The 21,640-nt window shown below is 44.8% G+C and overlaps 1 protein-coding gene across 1 annotated transcript; it reads left to right on the forward strand.

Moving 5' to 3' along the window:
• Positions 1–4,334: 4,334 nt before the first annotated feature.
• Positions 4,335–16,332, forward strand: LOC8053629 (glutathione S-transferase 1). The gene is made up of 5 exons (XM_029977038.4): positions 4,335–4,759; positions 6,620–6,678; positions 8,484–8,625; positions 10,742–10,912; positions 16,136–16,332. Exons 1-5 carry the CDS (start codon positions 4,619–4,621, stop codon positions 16,274–16,276), a joined length of 654 nt encoding a protein of 217 aa, XP_029832898.2. The 5' UTR covers positions 4,335–4,618; the 3' UTR covers positions 16,277–16,332.
• The last annotated feature ends 5,308 nt before the right edge of the window (positions 16,333–21,640 follow it).

Below are 21,640 nucleotides of genomic sequence, written 5' to 3' on the forward strand. Positions count from 1 at the left end.
TCAGGGTTGGCGTGAGTGCTCGATCAGAAGCAAAACATCCTCCACGAAGGTGGTGACGCTTTCGTTGGGGCCGTGTCCTGGACAGAATCAGGAATTCGGCTCTCTCTCGTCAATGTTGACTGATAAACATGCACTTCAGCTCGATCTTGCAAACTTCCCACGACGTTAAGGAGGATTCGTAATTCTCTAACCAGTGCCTCGCAGATTCTTCCACGAGAAGTATAGGTTCTGCAGGAGCTGGTTGTCCATCTACGCGCTGTGGCGGGCGACACGGTCATATTGTTCAATCCAGCCCTCGACGTCTTATGCACCCTGCGTGAAAGGGCATCGGAGTGCGAGGTGTGACGGGCATGCAAACGATGGCGGAAGCCGTCGTGGTTTGCTGCTACAGGTTTGTCAGTGTTGGCTTAGTCAGCTTCGTTTTTTTTCTGGCAAAAGACCTAATTCCGGTGGTTTTTGCTGGTAGCAGCGACTGGCTTGGATTTCAAGTTCTTCGTGGTGTATTTCCGAGTTTTGTCCTTGTGGTACTCGCTCGCCTAACGGTGTTTCTGCCGGGCTCGGGATAGGACTTGGTTCACGGCTCGCCGGGGGTTTAAGACTCGGAATAATGTGCCACCCGTGTCTTGTTATCGGGCAACTCGGCTGAGGAGCCGCCAGGGTAGACACAGAGTGAAGGGCTATGGGTAAAGTGCCCAGCACCTCCACCAGAACATACAATGACAGCTGAGCATGGCCTGGAACTTTCCAGAATAGTAAATATTGATAGAAAATAGGACTGGAGCAAGCATCCGTGACAATATAATAAAACAGACAGAAAAGAGTCTATCCTGACCACTAAAGAAGCTGCACTGCTTTAGTGGCATTCTGTCCGAATAAATGCTCTCCTTCGCGGTCTGGCAACTGCGGTGGACGAGCTGAACTGAAATCGATGTGAGACCACTTTTCTGGTAATGAGCCGCTGCAGACTGCCGTCGCAAAGCGGCGTGAATTGGTGGACTGGGTAGGTAACACGCGCGATGAAATTACCATACAGCTTGCAATTCGCGTAACGAGTGTTGATGAAACTTTGGTGTCGACGAAACGTGCGACGGACCAGCGGTATCAATACCAACTGCAACACCTGTGCTCCGTGAAGGCGCACGTCTACGCCAGAACAATTTAGTAGGCAGCATAGCATCACCTAAAGCACGGCACAGGAACTACCAGCTTGAAGGCAGCTCTTCGGCGCGCAGCACACCTGTGCTCCGTGAAAGTGCACTTCTACGCCGGAACAATTTGGGAAGCAGCACAGTATCATTTAGCACGGCACTGGAACTACAAGCGGCAAGGCAGCTCTCCGGTGCACCGCACAACCAAAGTGAGCCTTCGGGCATTTGAACGAAGCGGCACCACAATTGCACACTGCCAAGCACGACTCACGCAATTTCCGTCGCTAAACTGTGTTTCCAAATATATTGCACACGCTTTACTGCAGATCTCGAAGGTTCCGATGGTCAACGAGAGCGCAAAAACGTCGCCTTAAAATTTATCCTAACGGTGTCCGAGTCAATCCGAGGTCCTAGCAACGTAGGGCCGATTGTCTCCTTCGTGGCAATATCCTCGTAGGTCACTAGCGAAATGCTCACCGTTCCTCCGTATTTTCACGTTATACGTACGTCAGACACCACGCTGAACTCTGAAGCCGCTTTCGACCATCCTCATACAACCTCATATGACGGCTTCCGTGTCTCAAATCAACTCGCCGAGACGAACGACAACCAACAAAGCATCCGACAAGCTCCGGCCCAGCTGGGGACAGCCGCTGCATGGGCGCTGCCATCTTTCCCGTGACGTCACGTCTTTGGTTTGGTCATGTGACTAGTGGTCAAATTTGCGTACAATGGCAGCCGCCTTATGGGGGTCACTTTCGAGTGCAGACCGGAACCCCGGTTTATCGCTCTAAGCCCCTCTACCTCGTTGACTTTCCTACACAGCACTTGATCCGGCTCCTCACGTGATCGGATCTCGGCGAATAGCGGCGCGGCGGCACGTGGAGAACAGACGCGCAAATCTGTAATTCTCCGATTGCTCTAGTTGTCAGTGACCTCATCTAAATAAAAATGTGTGAAAGATGTGTGTTACTTCATGAAACTGGACCTCAGAGTCACTTCTCGTATAGGGCACTGCTAAATGTAAGCTTTGAAAAAGAACCCTATCTTGGGGAGTTATATCTTCTTTCTCTATAAAATAATGCAACATGTTTTAATAGAAATTAATGCCGAATACCGTATAACAAGGTACTCAAATTAAAAAAAAAAGAAATCGAAGGTGTTTTTTTTTTATTCGCATCAGATTTTTTCTTGTTTGATTTTTTCTCGTGTTTGCCTAAATATGTCACGACTATCGTATCACTGAGATATTTAATATGTATTTTAAATAAGCCATATATAAGTAGAATACTATCGGAAAAGTATATAATTGTGATTAAATTATTTCATGAGATACGGGCCTCCAAATTTTGCCATTTATTGTTCGAACAGGCATGTTTGGCAATTTTTAGAAAAATAAATATAATTTCAATAAATATTATTATTATATATTACAAGTAAGCTGTACTCATACTTTGTTTATATTAAAATTTTCCTAATTTTATCGTTTTTGTTATTCAATTTCAAACTTGCCTCCTCCATCCGTGAGCGTAAATTCAGTCGTCCACCTCATTATGCCTGACAAATTTTCTAGTCCCCAATTTTTTTTCTGATCATAACTAAGTGTGGAATTGTTTATACCAGACACTAGACAATGGCATATAAAAACATCAGTTCATTTAAAAATGTCGACCAGCCACCCTTTGGTCGATCTTATCTGAAACCATCCTACTGCTCTTCTTGGGCAACGAATAATTACAATTCGATTTAATAATAAAACAAAACTTTTTTTCAAATGCCGTTACGGTGATTATAAAATTTAGGAGGCCTTGTAAATTACTTGAAGGAAAACATAAAGAAGCCCACAAATACCCCATGTGGAGTCCATTGAAATACTATCCGAATCCAGCTAAGGTTGAAGGCGAGCAATGTCCACAGATATAAATAAATAACTATATGTCTGTGTTCATTCTCATTCTTTAGCATGCCCTTGTGCTTAGGCCGTCTCATTTGCAATTCTCTTTCTATGGCCCTGGCTCCAACAATATATTTAAAGGGGATTTGCAACGACATTGGGTAGGAATATGTCTTGCTTTACACCAGCCTAGTGGGACCCAAGAATACTCGAACGCAACACCACTGACCAAGAAGCGTCTTCGTCGCGGCGGAATTCAAAGGATGAAAGCGGAGCTTTTCTTTCAGTTTCTCCTTCCAAAGTCGCCTTCTGCTCCTTCGCGAAATTTGATGACGGATCTGTGCGGACAATGGCAACAGTACGATCCCCGGGAATGCGTCATCGAGCTTTGCGATCCCAGCTGTGACGATATTCAAATGCTGCTCACACAGTGGACGCGAAGACTGCGTACGCATTCGATCTGAGCTCGTGACAATCGATGTCGCGACATGCATTCGGGTAGTGACCCGTGTCCAATCGCTGCAACAACATCAATAGCCGAGCGATAACAATGTCTGGAACTCAGCGCGTGTCCTGTGCTTTGCCAACCCCAGCGCGTGGCTATGATCAACACTGGCGGCATATAATCGGCTCCAGATCACGTGGCCGCTTGTTCTGGCTGCGAGTTGAGGGAATAAACGCTGCTCGTTTTTTTATTTTTTTTTCTGGAAGTTTTATTGCGTGGGGTGAAAAACGAACGCGTGTTTCATAGGTCATTAACGTCAGGGATCTGTTTTAAGCGGTATTTGCGCAGCCCCTTTAACATGTTGATCGAACACCATGCAGCTTTTCTGTTTCGGAGCGGAGATACAAATAAAAAAGTATAAAAAAATACAATATATGTCCTGGCAACTCTTTCAGACCATCAGCAGCATTGATTGTGTAAGATGTAAATGATGCTCCTGCAAGTGTGCCCACATTTCTTCCTTTTCATATTGCAGCTGTGATTCCCGCTGCCTGCCATGCCTGAAATGCCTGAAATGTTGTTTGAAATTTCGCCTGAAGCTACGGGCCATGCCTGAATAAAACCACATAAAAATTCACACTTCCTACAAAAAACGCCAAAAAAAAAAAAAGAAAAAGGAAATAGAAACTATCGTGCCGACAGCTAGCGTCGTCACCGCCTCCGCAAGGCGAGCAGAGCGAGTGAAGGAAAAATTCTTTCATCGTCCTGATATCACCCCGGTTCGCCGTAAGGGGGCGGCACCCAAACTCCTCGGGGCTAATAGGAGCTGTTGCTTTATACCTGGACGGCTCCTCTGACGTATCCTGCGGACGCCGGCAACGTTTGTGCGGTGTTGACGTAGGACGCGTCCGGCATCCGCTGGGTGAGAAGGAGAGACAGGCATTCCTGTTCGAGTGGCGGAGGGCAGTCCCCGATTACTTCGCTCACCTTCCTCGAGCAAGCGGAAAGGCGGCTGCATTCCTCGGAACTGGTTGCCCAGTCAATGCACTGCCGTCGTCTGCTGCGCTGAGACCGCACCGCCCGTCTCCCGGTCTTCGTCAGTCAGCTCCGAGGCAAGAAGGTGAAGCGAGGATGACGCTCGTCGTGTACAACCAGTACGGCAGTCCGCCGTGCGGCTTTATTCGCATGCTGGCCAAGCACCTGGGCCTGGACGTCAAGCTGCACGACCTGAACCTACTCGAAGGGGAGCACCTCACTCCGGACTACCTCAAGGCAAGCCCCGATTCGGCTTTGTGTCTTCTCTGCTGGGGCGCGGAACGTAAGGTCGCCATCACACTGCTATACGTCGTTCCATCTTACGTCCGACCACAACGGACGCCACGAACCATTCCGTCCAGTCCAGCTCTGTGTACCCAGTGTGGTGCAAAATGATCGACAGAAATATTTAGGATAAGTTACTAAATTCCTGCTTCAAAATGTATTTAGAGTACCACTCGACATGTGTAGTCGTTACCATGGGGTGAATTATTCGCGAGACAAATTTTTCGTGATTAATTTTGCAATCGTTAAACTGGCGAAGCGTAGGTCTTTATGAAAACCAACGGTTCTTTACCGTTCCACGTAACTTCGCAGAGGACAAAAGCTACGTGTCTTGCGACCCAATGCGGGCTCTCAGAACCAACCACGTGCGTGTCCTCCCGGCGCTGTATTGCGGCATGGCCGCGCCTTTCATGGCCATCGTGTATGGGAAGAAAACTCGGCTAGCTAGAGGCAAAAGTAATTTAAGTAGTCTCGAAGAAAAGACCACATATAGGAAAGGGCGATATAATATTTAAAACATTACCGTTAAATACTTATAAATTGTAATTTAACCCAGTGAACTCAGCACACAAGTTTGGGCAACGGAAAGGTAAAGATTCCGAAATAGTCCCAGCTAATAACTCGCCGACGTACATTCTGAGGTTATTCGGATGAGTGGCTAAAGGGACTGGAAAAGGCTCGGCACAGACGGATTGATCAGATGATTCTGCTGAGGACAACCGCGTCGGCTGAATCACCGGTTCGCGAATGCTGGTAGTTGGACATTCCGGTGTCGATGCTAAGTCCGTTGAATACAAATCTCGACTCTTTCTTGAGAAGCAGGTAAGCATCGTATTTGACTGTCGCTTCAGGCAGTTTTAAGTGGTGTAACTTATCCTGTACTCTCCGATTTCCGCCGCAACAATCACGCTCGGAAAAAAGTTGCAGCGAGTGAACTGTATCGATGCACTGCAAATTTTTTGCTTCCATGAGCCTGAAAAAACGATAGAAAAAGCGAAAATAAAGAAAGAGACTGAGATAGAAAGAGATCCGTAGAGGGAGGAAGAGTACGAGATAGCGATAAGAAAGAAGAGATGGGGAGAACCAAGTCAACAATATCCACATGCAGTAACTCTGGGCTTGTTGACAGGAGTCCGCCAAAATCTCAGCGAAACTACTCCTCCTAGTAAAAAAAAACAAAACAACAACAAAAAACAACTTTATAGTTGAAAGGAAAAAAAGAATTTTTGAAACAGACCGTTTTTTTATTTGTTGCCAAGACTTGAGGCGAGCGACACTCCAGGTGTCTGCGAGTCAGTTTCCGAGCTTGCGTTTGACAGAGGAGAAGCGATTACCGTGTTTGCCGGGCGGTCTTTTGCTTTCAGAGCGACGTCCGATAACAGGCAGCATCTTTGTCGCGGGATAGCCCGACTCCATGAACCACACGCGTCCTAAGAATCTCCGCTTTTTACGACTTCGAAAGGGCATGCCTGTTCGCGACGCGAACTTGCAGTCATGGACGTATTCCACAGTGACGCGTCCTTTAGTACAGTTAAGGAAGTCACAGAGTTCACTGTTCTCAAGTAACAGTGCGTAATATGTTATTTGTAATTTGAATTACTTGCTTTATGAACCCTTCTTTTTTATTTTAATTTTAGTGTCAATATATGTAGTAATCTTTGATATAAAAATAGATTTCACATTCTTGTTATTGCCCGTAAGTTAACTAAAACTGTAATGCTTGAGTAGAGATAATTTATAACTGCCTTGAAAGAGGGTGTCTATCTCGTCATGAAATGTGATTGCCTTCAAAGTCCCCTCTTTTTTTTGCAGCTGAATCCTTTCCACAGAGTCCCTACAATTGACGACAATGGCTTCGTTCTGTACGAGAGGTACGTAAAAAGGAAAAGTGTGCATAATTGTATTGAAATTTGTTGAAACCAGGGCCGTATATAATATAGTCTGCAAACGCAGGTTTACTTAATGGCACCCTGCTCCAGTGCTTTATCCGGTAGAAACACTTGCCTTGCAGAGCTTGAAACATAATGTTTGGCAATCACCCCGCTCTCAGACTATAGGTGGCATCGCTGTTAACACGAATGTATTTTTTTGGCCCTCCGTAACGCCCCTGGGATACTTCAGGAGTTGCTACGAGTATATATAACAGGAAATAAATCATGGAGAAGTAGCTTTCCAAAACATCTCTTATTAATGAGGCCGCAAGTAGCATAGCGGTGAAGCCAGCATAGTTGAACCAAAGATTGAGTGGCAGGCCTAAGATTGGCTTGCTTGGGTGGTTGTTACCAAAATCAATAAAAATATTACACCTAACACTTATATCCAGTATTTCAAAACCTTAAAAGGTACAAGTAAAAAAAAATTTTTTTTTCATTAAGCCTAAAAGTCATACAATTTTATTTGTAACAAGTTTGGTCCTAGATATATTTTTTCCGTGAGCAACACAGGGTCCAATACTACCCCACCAGACAGATTACGAGCATATCTATGCACTGATACTTGTTTCATAACAAAATCTTGAACGGTCCGGTTACTGGAGCAATTCAAATGGAATGCAAAATTGCTCCAGGTGGCAAGTTTGCTGTTTTATAAACAAGATAAATATAAAACGTAGAAATTGCTGTTTTATCGATAAAATTGTCCGTAACCTTCCTTGCAGCGCAATAATATATTAGCCGCTTGGGTAAGCCAAGTCTGAAAACGACGTCCAAAGTTGAGCAAAAAATATCAAATTGAGTATGTGACCGATTTCACATTCTGGCACTTCGGATTTCTTTAATGTGAAACTCGTCCGTTTGATTTAATAAAGAACATTTTTGTTCATCGGAAACATACAACTATAACAAACAATTTAAAAAGAATATAACCCCCCCCCCCCTCCCTCCCCCTCGACAAGTTTGGTCGAATTCAAACGAAACCACCCAGAGAAACAGGTGACAAAAAATCTATTGAGACGATGCGATAGACATTCTGTAGCACTTCTCTTGTCTGTGCTCAGTAGTTTTCGTTTGAAAGAGAGTGTATAGAAAATCTATTGAAAATTATCAATGCGAACTGACTGGATAGGAAGTTAAAAGATTCGTTAAAATCTGAAAAGTATTTTTTAAAGACTGCCTGAAATGTGTTTTGTTATGTTTAGGTCTTAGACAGTAAGTTTAGTGTGCCAGTGCATGACAACTCTCACATACTGTATAGTTGAGAAACTTGGTACGAGGGCTAGCCCGATGGTCGTGCATCTCGCGTAGCATGACACACTATCGAACGGCGGTATACGGTTATGTTAAAAAAAATTGGGTTGTGGGGATATTTATACAGCGTGTAGTTGGTCAGCCATTTAAAGTTGCGGCGAGTCACTCGCTGTAGATGAGCAATTTAGTTCATCCAGATCGAGACTGGCAGGGGTGGAGATTGAACCCAGGATCCCTAGGGTTCGGCGGCGCGAGCTTGTACTCCACCAAGATTAAACCCAGCCTTAACTTCAAACAGATGCACGTAATACTCTTACTTTAAACGCGACATATATCACTCGCTGTCACGATCTTTAAGGATGGTTTTGGATTGAACATCAGCTTTTCCGATAATAAAAAGAACCGAAGGAAGTGATTGCCTGCACGAACGACGCGGCGCTTTTTGTTGCAAATGGTATCCGAGCTGCGGTGCCGTCCCTCCCGCCCCGCAGCCTCGCCATCTGCTCGTACCTGCTGGACGCGTACGGGGCCAAGTCGGACCTGAAGGTGGACTGCGTCAAGACCAGGGCTCGAGTGAACCAGGCGCTGGCGGTCATCACGAGCACCGTTCAGCCGCACTACTTCAAGTTTTTCGTGAGTGCACCGCCTCGTCGCTCTCGGTCGTCAGGCGTTCTCGGCTCTTACCATATATACTCCGATTCAGCTCAAGTTGGACCTCTGTCGACGATACTTTCTGATATAGCCAATCACGCAGCACCAAAAGTGCGTCGTCACGGCCTTTGTGGCTTTCGCATCGACGACTAAACCGATCGCGCACAGTGCATGTCATCGCTATTGTTTGTTTGTATGTACGTTGTCGGTTTAGCCGGCGACAGAGCCGTATAGACCTTTCCAAAAAACGCCTTCTGCGAGCTGCCATCTTTTCTTACTGGACTGTTAAACGCCTTCTGAGCACGCGCAATAGCGCCTCTTGCGAAAAAATCGTACGCCGCGCCTGCGTAACAGTCCAGTGACTCGACATTTTTCGCCTGGGCGATAAGCGATGGAAAGGTCTGTATGTAGAGTTTGGTCAATGGGAGGCGCGGGCGGAGTCAGGGCGTGCGGCAGACTCGGAAAGAGGGCTTGGCATGCTCTCTTGACCAACCAGAAGCCGAAAAGAATCCCCTAGCGGTGGTAGCGGCAAACAGTTCTGATCAACAGTCTATGTTCGTATATGGTTTTAATAAGCGCGTAAGAGTGAAGTGTAGTAACTCTTCATGGTTGAAAATAGGGTGCACAAGTTCTTTTGATCATGATCATGCAGAAAGATGTAAGAAACGAATGCGCCGCGCAACTCTGTTTTGCGCAGTCATAGTGTGACCGTTCGGACGCCAGATTCCCGGCCCTGGGCGCTTGGCGTACGGATCATGTCGATCGTTCCGCTAGTCGCACTCTTCCACCATCATTTTGGATTAACGTGATTGAGACATAACGTGTACCATATTTTCAGCCATTGAGAGTTACTCCAATGCAGTTATCAGGTTTGTTTCTCGCGACCACCGCCAGGGTATTATTTCAGGCCTCTGGTTGGTCACATTCAAATTTCTGAAGACGCCCTGGGACACGCCCAGCCCGCTTTCGGCCAATGGCGCCTCCTCATTTCTCTCCTATACTTCCCAACGAATGGCCAAACTCTCTACATTTACGGCTCTGGCCGGCGATAACGGAACCCAGATGGCTCAATTAGCTGATCTATACCGACCGGATCGTGTACACAGTCGGCTCTGGTCCGACCTAAAGACAAACGAACTGTATAAACCAATGATCTGGGTAAGCCAACAAAAATGCCAATTTATGTGTGTCCCCCTTATTGCGGAAGATATCATATACGTTCATAACGCGCTATAGAAGCTCCTCCCGTGCCTTCCATTACAGCCGACCACGTTCCTCGGTGATGCGCAATGCGGAACGCAAGCTCGTCTGCTTCTAGCACAGGGGTTGCGATGATGTCAGAACGCCAAGCTGCTTATTGGCTGATTAAAAAAGAAAAAAAAGAAGAAAGAGGAAGAAATAGTGGGTAGATCTCGAGGCATCTAGAATTTAGGTCCACCCACTGTCCTTTCAATCAACCAATCGGAGCTCGGCGTTGTTCTGACGTCACCGTAACTCCTGCGCAAGAGGCGGACGACTTGCGCTCCGCATAGAGCCCCCAATGTGGCGCATGTGACATTACTCGTCATGGCTACCGCCGTTTTCCAGCTTGGGTCCTCAACTTGGATCTGACTAGAAGATGAGTTCAGATTCTAGTTATATGTGGCGCTGAGAGGCTGGCATTGAAATATTTGTACGCATGAGGATTTGTTGTAGCGGCACGTTTACGTTGTTTATTTTTTCGATAAGCCTATAAAAAGCGCATCTTTGTAGGGTGAATGTCGTGTGCCAGGCCGCTAAGCGTCGCGCTGTTAATATATCGAGGCAATCTGCAGAGTGCAGACAATTGCGGGCACGCTTTTTCCTCGTATGACCGTCCTGTCATATTGGTCATACAAAACCAAATATTCAAGAAAACACAGAGCTGTTTTAAAGAATGATATGCATAAAGCAAACATTTGCTTCAAGTATGCTTTAAGCGCAGATAATTATGTGATGCCTGCAGCGAGTATCTTTTGTGTGATATAGTGGAACTGCGGCTTTAGAGTTTCCCAACAGCCAAAAAGGTGTCACTCCGAGATTCCACACACGACCCATTTGTTCCCGCCCTCCGTTCCAGAAACCACGCTTCTTCGAACAGAAGAAGCCCACCAGCGCCGAGATCGAGGAGCTCGAGAAAAACATTCTGGGGGGACTACAACAGCTCCTCGGCGACGGCAAGTACGTGGTGGGAGACAAGCTGACCGTCGCCGACCTGGCCTTGGTGGCCCATCTCACCTTGCCCGTCGAGGTAACGCATCGGGAAAAGTCGCGTCTAGACTACCGGTCGAAATGCAGTCACGAATTAATTATTTTGAGTCTTCTAATAAAAGCAAGTTAGCGATATATTTTTTTAAAGTTTTATTTACGGCAGGGGGGATCGGTGGCCGAGTTTGTTAGCGCACCACAGCTCGGAGCACTTGGAGCGAAAGTTCGCTCTACAGAACCTATAGATCCTGGGTTCAATGGCCCACTTCTGACCGTTTCAATCTGGATGAGCGTCGTGTCGGCGTGCGGTCGTGTATCACTACTGCGTGGTGCACGCTAGGGACCCCAGGCTAGCCGTGATATTGCACTTTCCAAATTTCTCACCCACAGCGGAGACACTAGACGTCCAGCTAGGGCTGACTAACTATCCCACTGTTTAAACAAACGCATATAAGACAATTATATACTCTCTGTACTCTTTAGTGCTCAGGTTTTGGATGTTTCTTTTTACGCGTGATCCAGGCGACAATAGAACCTTTCCAAAACGCGCGCCATCTGGCGGCTGCTGGGCTAATTATCAGAGTCCGCCACTGTTTGAACGTGTAGTGGGAGCACGTATTGGACACGAGGGCATGCGTCAGTCAGCATTTGGCGTGAAATATACTCACCTGGTTTGGAGAACGAGTGGATCTGTCCGCGTTTGGCGAGGACTCGGATCCAGTCGCACGCTTAGTGCCCCAAAAAATGGCGACCGTCAATGTTGCTTGACGGACTTTCGAAGAGTGTCTATGGCTCCTGTTTTTCTCATCAATATCACGGAGATTAGTTAATTTTTACAGCGGTAGCTCTTAGCGTCCCTTCCGGGGGAAAAATGCTAATGTTCAAACGCGAAAGCCAACTCTACAGCAGAAGCACTGCTCTCCCTCTCCCTGACGTTCCTCACACGCGGCGAGGCTCTCTCTTCCGGTCCGCCGTGAAGGCCTCGTGTAGGTCACGACCTTCACGAGGCCTTTACGAGTGACCTTCGCGACGTCACTCTAACGTCGCGAGGGTCACAAGAGGGGAGAGAGGGCGGTAAAGGAGGAAGAGCGAGGAGGAGGAGGAGAGGAGAGGAGGAGGAGGAGGGGAATGGGAGAAGAAAAGGAGGAGGAGGGCCATGCCCTCCTCTCCGTACTACCTCCTCCTCAAGAGCTGCGCTCTAATTGGGCATTTTATTTATTTATTTATTTACAGATACTACTGCCTTCTCAAGGAGGGCGTTGTAGGACGGGCTTCTAAACAATGACTGAAACGTGCAATATGGAACAAGGCCAGTGCAACGAACATAGTAAAGAGCAGAAACCGTGAAACCCACAAGCGAAATACTGCACAACAATGAAACGAAACAGTGAGCGTCATTACACTTTGCAATGTACATTTTACCGTTTACGCTAGAAAGCGAACAAGACATTGAACGATGTTATATACACATACGACCAACACAACTTAGTTCGAGATATATAGCTGCCAAACTATTTCAGGAGCAGTGCATTGAAAGATTACAGGGAGTTGTAAACGTCTCCAATTTTTTAGCTGGAGCAACCAAATAATCGAAAAAAAAATGGGCTTGCTCTTTATGTTTATACAGCCTTGATGGAGATGCGCCTCAACGGATAATCGGTCTCTTAGCTGTAGATGAGAAATTTAGCCACTGCGGTACAACCGCTAACCTGGGATTTTTAACGTGCATCACACAGTAGTGATCACACGAACGCGTGCCGGTACGAAACTCATCCAGATCGAAACGGGCGGGGGCGGCGGGGATCGAACCCAGGAGGTTCCCAGCGCAAGCTTTCGCTCCACGCTCCGAGCTGAGACGCGTAGCCCACTCGGCCACTTCCTCCCTTCCAAATAATCGAGAAGAGCGAAGAGTCATATATACGTGGCTTGCACATGACGTCATTTCCGATGCCCTCCAGAGAAAAGGGGAAGAAGGAGCTCCCCTCTCACCAGGATCCTCCTTTGTGCCTCCGGATTAGCACGGGTGTCGCTATTCTCCTCCCAGAAGATTATAGAAGATTAACCTGTCACTCGAAATTCTTACAAAAGCAGCTTCCCTCCCCTCCTTTTACTTGGTGTTCAAAAGTATGTGATGTGACGTCAGTGCAAGGAGCCTATAGAAAGACAACAAAAAACAAACATTTCCGTACAAAAAGATAGAGAGAGAGAGAGAGAATGTGTTTGTCTTTTTTCGGAGGTGGGGATGGTTTAAAATCCCCAATCACCGCCCATTACTGTATATTTTAAAGATCATTTATGGCTGTCGGGTCTAAACAATTCCATATCGTGTTTCAAGAAAAAATCAACCTAAAAAAGCGCGAATAATATAAAAAATTCAAACATTGAGTTTTTTTGGTGACTGCGCATAAGGTGCGCGGTAACATGAATTGCTCAAGTATGGCGCGTGTTAAAAAAATTCCAATTCAGTGTATAAAAAAGCTGCATCGGGTCACATGATTGATAGTCAATAGACCTCTCACTATTCGCGACTGCAACTAACTATAGGTGGCGCCACTCATTTTCCAAAATGGCGGTTATAGTGAGGGTCGGAGATGCGTGCCGCTGTTGGGCCTGTCTAGCGTGCTGGCTTTACTGAGCGGCGCAAATTATTTCTGGTAATACGAGGAAGCTAGGGTGTTATGAGTGCAGGTTACCTCTTTACCCTGAAAACAAAAACGGTGTTTAGTGTAATATTTACGCGAGGATGTGCGTTTTAATTCTGGAGCGAAACCGAAACTAAGGTCTATTTTAGATTTAATTTCTCGATACAGGCCTTAATTTCCGATTCTTTCATAACTCAAGATGCGTCTCACATCGTAATTATTTAGTTACGGAAGTTTTTTGCAAAAACTTTACTTTGTGACATACATGTTCGATCCAGGCTGATATTTGTAGTTGTTGAAAAAAAATCAGTGCTAATATTTGTTCGTTCTCGATGCCTTTTCTCGCTCAAATAATTGTCATGAGAAATAATGAACTGCGGGCCTTTTAATGTTTTTGGGCATTTAGATGATTAATTGGTCTAACATTATTCGCAGCACAAGAATAAGAGAATAATTCAAATTTTTACATTATGTCTACAAAACCTATAAATTAATAATAATTTATATTACATCCAGTGCTTGACTGTTTGGCTATCATGATAACGATGTCAGTTTTTCATATGCTAAAAAGAAACAAGATTATACCTTTCTGGAAAGACTATTATGGTTAAATGGCGTATTTTCGTGATCTTGGTGTTAATTGGGGGCATGCATTGCCGCGATTTGTATTATAATAATAATATTAAAATTCAGATAATTTAATACTTGATTTTCCAAGCTCTGATATAATGTGTTGCTATGATCTAATTTCAAACACGCAAACGAATGTAGCAATCAGAAGTGGGCTAATTATCATCACTGGTGCCAATTGCAGCAGTTTTATTTATCAAGTAATAAAATAAAAACAGTATAAAATCAATGAAAACAATCCAGGTAATGTGAGAAATCTATGTAAAATTATAATAATTGTGGGTAAAGTATATTTGGCTGTCAAAGTCGCGACTTTTGACAATTGGCAAAACGTCCAAAGTCGCGGCCAATATCCTTCCGAACCAAATGCCCCCCTTCCCCCCCAACCAAAAAAAAAACAACAAAAAAAACTATTAGTTACCAATTTTTTTATAACATTTAGTTACTTTCATTTTAACGCTCCGTCGTTTTGCCAATCTCAGCCTTTCCAGTTCGAAGGAACGCCTACCTGCTTGCACGTCTGCTCACTGCAGCCCGTTCCGTTGGCGTTTGAAGCCGGTGAAACAGTAGTGAGTTTTAGTATTGCGTATACGAGCGAACGCAAGCGCTGTGTGTTTGCGTTCGCTTTGCGGGTTTCACACTGCGCGTTTGCGGAGCCCAAAAATTGCGGTCTTGAATGGCGCATGGCGATGACGCGCACGCACAACGTAGGGCACACAACTCTAACGCAAACGCACACCGCTTGCGTTTGCTTCTATGCGCAATACTAAAACTCTCCAGTAAGGTACAATCCCATAGCGACTGCAGCACTACGTTGGGACAGAGAAGAGTCTTGTTTGCATTGGGAAATGACATCTCGCGAGCCATGATCGCGAGCAGCTCCGCCGTGCCCACTGAGCAGGAGAATCGGGGAACCCTCACTAGAGCGCTTCCCGTTTCCGCCGCGGGAGGGCGAGCGTCGAGCTGGAGACGCGAATAGACTGTTATACTAAAGAGCTCCCGACAGATGCCATCCTGAGGATTCGCGCGTATCGGTGACGAGATATTTCGGTGGCCCACTCTCATGGTTCTTATCTGCGACGTCACTACCAGGACTATCCATTGCCGGCGACAAATTTCGACGGTGTGTGTAAAAAACAAAAGCACGCGGTGGAAGCTCGGTAGTCATATCGCGTCCTTAAACCAACACCGCCAAAGTCGACAATCCGACATGCCTCTTACCTCCACGAAACAAAGTAGAATTAATCGTACTTAACACGTCGTGGGAGGGATACCACAGCGACGCTTTTGGACGCGCACGTCGCCCATAGCGCCCGTGACTTGCTCGCGTTCCGGGACAACGAATACGTACGTGCTGGACTGACTGTCAGTGGAACGGTGAATACTTTCTTTTCTCGCGTTTTCGCCGATATCTTCTTTTTTTTCTCCGTCTGTGCGCAGTTCTGCCCGGGAGAAGCACGGACATGAGCGCACACGATTCAGCCGTGGTAACACTGCTAATACACCACACATGAGAGAGTCTGCAGATATTGTAGTCCTTTCACATTGGTAATACAAAAAAATACAAAAAAACTGTTGGCAGACAAGTTCGAAGTATGTATCAAGTATGAAGCAAGCGGCGGCTTCGAGCACAATTGATGCGCGCCCGCAAATACTTTTGTTGTCATCTCTGCAGTGAACGCCGTGTCTTTTGTATGATATATATGAGAAGCGTAAACTGCAACATTAGACAAAAGCCGCGGTTACTTCCGATCCGTATACAAATGGACATACGTGGCGATCTTTGATCACGTTTTCGTTGGGAAACAGCGCATGCTCATAAGTTATGTTTTTTTTTTTTTTTTCAAAAAATGTTAGTGCATAGATTAAATTCGTAACCTAAGAAAAAAAAACTCTGGAAATTTTTTTTTTTTTTTTAATTTTTGTGATCAATATGTTTCTTAGCCCTTCGTATCATATTTTGCTTCTAAGCGTTACTTTTCATCATTTTTCAGCTTCTCGGGTTGTTCGACGCGAGCAAGTTCCCCAAACTCGCGTCGTACTACGAGCGTCTCAAAGCGGAGCTGCCCTACTTCGAGGAGATCAACAGGCCCGGAATTGTGCTGCTGGAGAAGCTCTGTCAAGACCTCAAATAGATTGTTGCTGGTGACAACTGCCCGGAGACCATGCAGTAAAATACGCTTATCTTGAACGGAGGCTCTGCGTCTTCGCTTCCGATAATAAATAGACCGTCGAAGGTGCCGCCTCGGTGGCTCCAAGGCAAAGCGCCGGCCTACGGATCCCCAGGTGGCGGATTTGAATCCCGGCCGAGCTCCCCGCCATCTGACGCAGGCTTATTGCGGAGAAGGCGCCGTGTAACCGATCTTTCGGTTGTACGTCAAATGATCCCAGGGCATACTTGGGTAGTAATTCAATTACAGTAATTAAATTACTGTAATTTAATTACTTTTTCTGGTAATTTGTAATTGTAATAATTACTTTTGGCTAAAAGGAATTGTAATTGTAATTTAATTACTTTCTATCATCAGTAATTGCTAAATTTCAGGCACAATTACAATTACTTTTGTAAGATTTTGCGGCGGCGGCGCTTTTCCCCCCTGGCCACGGAGACGACAGCACAGCCAAAGCGACAGGGGAGACAGTGTCTCCCAACCTGCTCAAAAAGCGGGAAAAGAAGGATGGGAAAGAGAGGCTGGGATAGAACGGAATGAAGGATTTTGTAGACTGTAAAACAATTTAATGAAGAATTTGAGAAATAATTTAATAAATGAGGGTTACGTTCGCGTCCGTTTTCGTTCCTGTCGTAGTTGAATCTGACTCTTCGTCTCGTTCGCTTCCTGTTGCTCCTGTTTCTAGGGGTACGTCTTTCTTTTTTCTCATTCCCACACGGGGGCATCGGGGGTCGAAGTCGAGCTGGTTGGCTCCGATCACATCATCCGGTCGAGGCGGGGAGATTCGAGGCTCTCCTTGCGTGCCTTCGCCGCTAGCACATACGCTTACATATTTCAGTCAAGTTTGGGGATTTTTTTGTTCATGAAATTATTCTCTTTTCTTTATGAGTTTTTCACGTCCTTCTCCTCTATCTCGTATGTTGGTACCACTAACAGTAAGTCGTGCTACCCTTTCATCGAGGCGAAGAAGCAAAGAAACAGCAGGTCTCATTAACACGACTCACCCTGCCTTACTTCCAACTGTTGTTGCTACACTGCTCTTCCTTCTCCCAATCCTCGTCTACCTTTTTGTATAAATCTTAATCATTTAGTGCTCGCTCTACCAAACCCTTTCAACCGTTTGTCAGCCTGATTGGATGAGATTCCAAAACCTACAAACCGCGGCTTTAGACTGTAGGGATCTTGTTTTTACATTTGTTGTTAGTTGAAGGCTTTTTTTTTTTTTTATATAGAGGGCTTGGCTTGTACTTCGCTTTTACACCTCTATCGTGACCCCCCACGCGTTGTCCTCTCGTCCTGGCCTGTGAAACCGTCCCGAGGCACGCAGTTCTGCTTTGCACTGAGAACCTGCAACAGTCTTATCTATTATGGAAAAGGAAAGGCTGCCGGGGCCTTGTTACGAAAAATTCTTTAAACAGGTTAGCAGCAACGTAAAAAAATGTAATCGTGAGGTGCGAATTCTCTGCACCGTCTCTGAAAACAAATTCAACAAACCGAAAGGCGACCTCCAGTTTGCGGAAACATTTGCAGGTAGGCAACTTTTTTGTCACTTTCAATAATACTTACAGTTATAAAAAAAAAATAATACTGGCTCGTCTATATCTTTCAGCTGAAACACGCTCAAGTAAATCATGAAATCGAGGTGTCCAAGAGGCCGCAGTTTTGGAATAAATCGCGGATTCTAATTTTTGCGACGCAATATAGATTCCAATGTGTTTACATTTTACCGGAATTGCTCGCGGGACTTATTTTTCGCGAATTGTAGGCGATTCGCGAAAATAAAGTTGTTTACAGCGTATCCCGAATTTTTCGAGGTTGTTCTTGCCATGCTAAATTCAAATCAGTTTTCTTTATGAGACGCATAACATCGATACAATCATTGCTATCCTAATGATTAGCTACATGACGATCCTAAATTTATTATCTATCTCAGGAGCTTTTCGGGTGTTCCCGTGCACTGAATGAACCCAGAATCCCTGGCAATAGAGTTGCTGCTATTGTGACACTAGTTTTGTGGAAGTAACCACAGTTTGCGTGCTACGGTTACCCACATCCGGCATGTTACAAGTCCACAGATAGGGAGAGGCAGCGAATCATCGTGGCTGAAATGCTTTCGTAAGTTCTCGTATTCTTTAAATGTTTGACATCGTTTACAAGTTTCTCTTATTAGCCATTTTACGTGAGTTTTATGATACCAGTACTGTCGCATATTTTTTTCCTTGTATTATTTTTAAGTTAATTTTTTTGTTGGTTTGACTTGGATACCATTTGCATAAGCTCTAAGGAGATTCACTTCGCACCTGTGAATTTTGTCGCCATTTATTTTTATTTTTGAGAATATAAGAACGCAGGAGTTCATCACTCCAAACTATTAAGTTCTATAATCCATTTAAAAAATTGCATAAAAAGAAAGTACAATGCGTGACGTTTATACAGCGGCCATATAACTTCTTTACAGTTATATGGCCCAAGGTGGGTAACTCGCAGAAATAAGTAATTGTAAAGTAATTGCATTACTTTTAAAAAGTAATTTGTAATTGCAATGAACTACTTTTGCGTAGTAGTAATTGTAATTGTAGTTAAACTACTTTGGGAGCTAAGTAATTGTAATTGTAATTAAATTACATTTTGAAAGTAATTTACCCATGTCTGTCCCAGGGTGGTCGAAATTAATCCTCTGTCCTCCGCTGGGGCGTGCCAGATGCTCGTCGTTGGTTTGGCACGTAAAATCCCCACATAAATATAAATAAAAAATAAATAAGGATAACAGATCTTCGATGTAATAGACCTTTCCGGATATATGTGGTGCCCCCCACCGTCTGCTTGACGCGTCGTGACGTTCTGATGTACATGGCACGTGAGATTCTTCAGGAAACAAAGACGAAGTTGACGTTGGCTTAACATTTTGGTATTTCCGAGAACGCACAGAAGGAGGAAAAAAAGCAAGACGGTATACTAACCCCGTTAGTATTTGTTTTATTTCTTGCGCTTTCTGAGCTCATAATGGACCCTTTCAAAAGTCCATCAAGAAACGTTGGCGGTCGCCATTGCTTGGAAACGAAGCGCGTTAGGTTAGGTTAGGTTAGGCTAGGTTAAATTAGGCTAGGTTAGGTTAAGTTAGGCTAGGCTAGGTTAGGTATACGTTAGACTAGGTCAACCTTCAACCTTCTTGGCGGGACGCCCAGGACTGCCCTCTTCGCTTTCTTCGCCCGGCACAGCCGACGGGAAGTCCCGACTTCTCTCTCCTTGCGCCAAGGGAAGAGAGAAAAAAGTGCTTCTATTCTTTGCGCGCGGTGACGACAACCGACGAGGTCAAAATCTTTGCAAAGTGTTTTTCGTAAAGCTATCGCTTTAAATATAGGAAACACACGGGACCGCCAAATGTGTAACGGCAACTCGATAGGTGGCGCCAGCCGGTGTGCTCTCGTCTGCTCTCGTCGTAAGAGATTTTAAGAGATATCAAAGCACACGGTCCTAAGAAGTCGCAAGTGTCTGAACTGGCCTCTATATGCGGCTGTGGTTTTACGCAGAAGCTCCAGTATGCTTACGTTGGCGTCCGTCATTCTATAACCGTGAGCGGTCATGACACGCCTAAGTGTTATTTAAGGTAGAATAATCGCGCTGGAGGTGGAGCTTCTACTATATTAACGCGGTAGCGTTAAGGAGCTCGTGTCATGGAAACACCGGCATCGGTGGTGTTGTGACGGAACAATCCTGATTTGGTCGATAGAGTTATGACGTCACAGCCACATCACCTCGCGCGGGAATTTCAAACAACGCTCACGTGAAACGTGACGTGAAGCGTGGAATGAAAGTTATTAAAACATGACATGTAATGCAAGTTAAAGGTCGCCACATGTACCAAGGTATTTCACGTTATAAAGTAACATCCCCTAAAACAAAAAACAACAAAAAAAAAAAACTTTTTAGGCAGGATTCGAACGCGCGACCCTTCGGCTACAAGTCAGACATGTTACTCACAAGAGCACGGAAATAACTTTTTTTTTTCTTTCTGAAATATTTTTTTATATCTCTTTACGCAATATCAACAGTGTTCGCTTTTGCACAAATTATGTACAATATATACAGGTGACATTTGTCAATAACGCAAAAGCTTTTAAGCAAACGATACGTAAATTGACTAAGATGGTAGGGCACCTGCGTGACCTTAGCAAGGGAGACATTTTTCTATGGTAATATTTTCTCCACGAGTAGCTGCATGTTATATAATAGCTGGCGACTGACTGAGGTTTGTAACTATTTTTTTCCATTCATCGTTCTCTTGGCATTGAAGTATGCTGTGGCCAAATTTACCCAGGAGGGCTTTGCAGCTCCCGCTTCAGTATCTACTTTTCGCGTCTTCCATACGCTATAATGTCCTAGTACAACTATAGCAGTTTGGATTGTATCCAGGTTTTCGGCAAAATGTAAGTATCGAAAATTTGTTTCAAGCACTTCAAAATCCTCTTGCAGTGTCCTTTTAAAAATGCCCCCCTCCCCCCCCCCCCCCCCCCCAAAAAAAAAAAGCGTTTACACATAAAATGAAAGCTCGCGTGAACGTTTCAGTTGTTTGGCAAAGTCGGCATTTGGTGGTTCCATATACTCCATTGCCGCGGGAGTCGAGCCACTCTTTTACTGGTATGGTACGTGAATGAAATCTAAAAGAAAGTCTTGCTCTTGGGAGGAATTGGCATTTTCATGACTCTTCTAGAACATCCGTTGTACAATTTTGTGGAGGGCCATAAGGGTACAAGCGAAACACTGGGAACGAGCGAGGGTTTATACTTGGAATACATTTTAGCACTCAAAATACAAGGACACAAAGATGAGAATTAGACACCACAGTGAGCTACTAGCAAGTGATTTTATTAGATGAAACTTCGCTCATAATCATGAAACGTCGCTTATAATCATAAGACGTCACTGTATAAGTGAAGTTTCGAGTAATAAAATCAGTTGTTAGTATAACGCACTGTGGTGTCTGATTCTCGTCCTTGTACCCTTGAGTGCCATCTCCTGAACTTCTTCAGGAGATGGCACACATGTATGCCATCTCCTGACGAAGCCGAGCCTCTCGGCGAAACTGTCGTAATGCATGCAATAAACTCCTAGCATAGCAACTCCGCAAGTACGGATCTCTGACTAATATATATATATATATATATATATATATATATATATATATATATATATATATATATATATATAGTGTGTACATGATTATAACTTTGCTCGTCTTTTTATCTGCTCTGTACGTGTTTTTTTTTTCATAACAATGTACCATTTTTAGGGCCATAGCCGTTTGTGGAAGAATAAAAATAAGTATTA

Source organism: Ixodes scapularis, unplaced genomic scaffold (genome assembly GCF_016920785.2).
Source record: "Ixodes scapularis isolate PalLabHiFi unplaced genomic scaffold, ASM1692078v2 PGA_scaffold1__304_contigs__length_218370807, whole genome shotgun sequence".
Taxonomy (NCBI): domain Eukaryota; kingdom Metazoa; phylum Arthropoda; class Arachnida; order Ixodida; family Ixodidae; genus Ixodes; species Ixodes scapularis.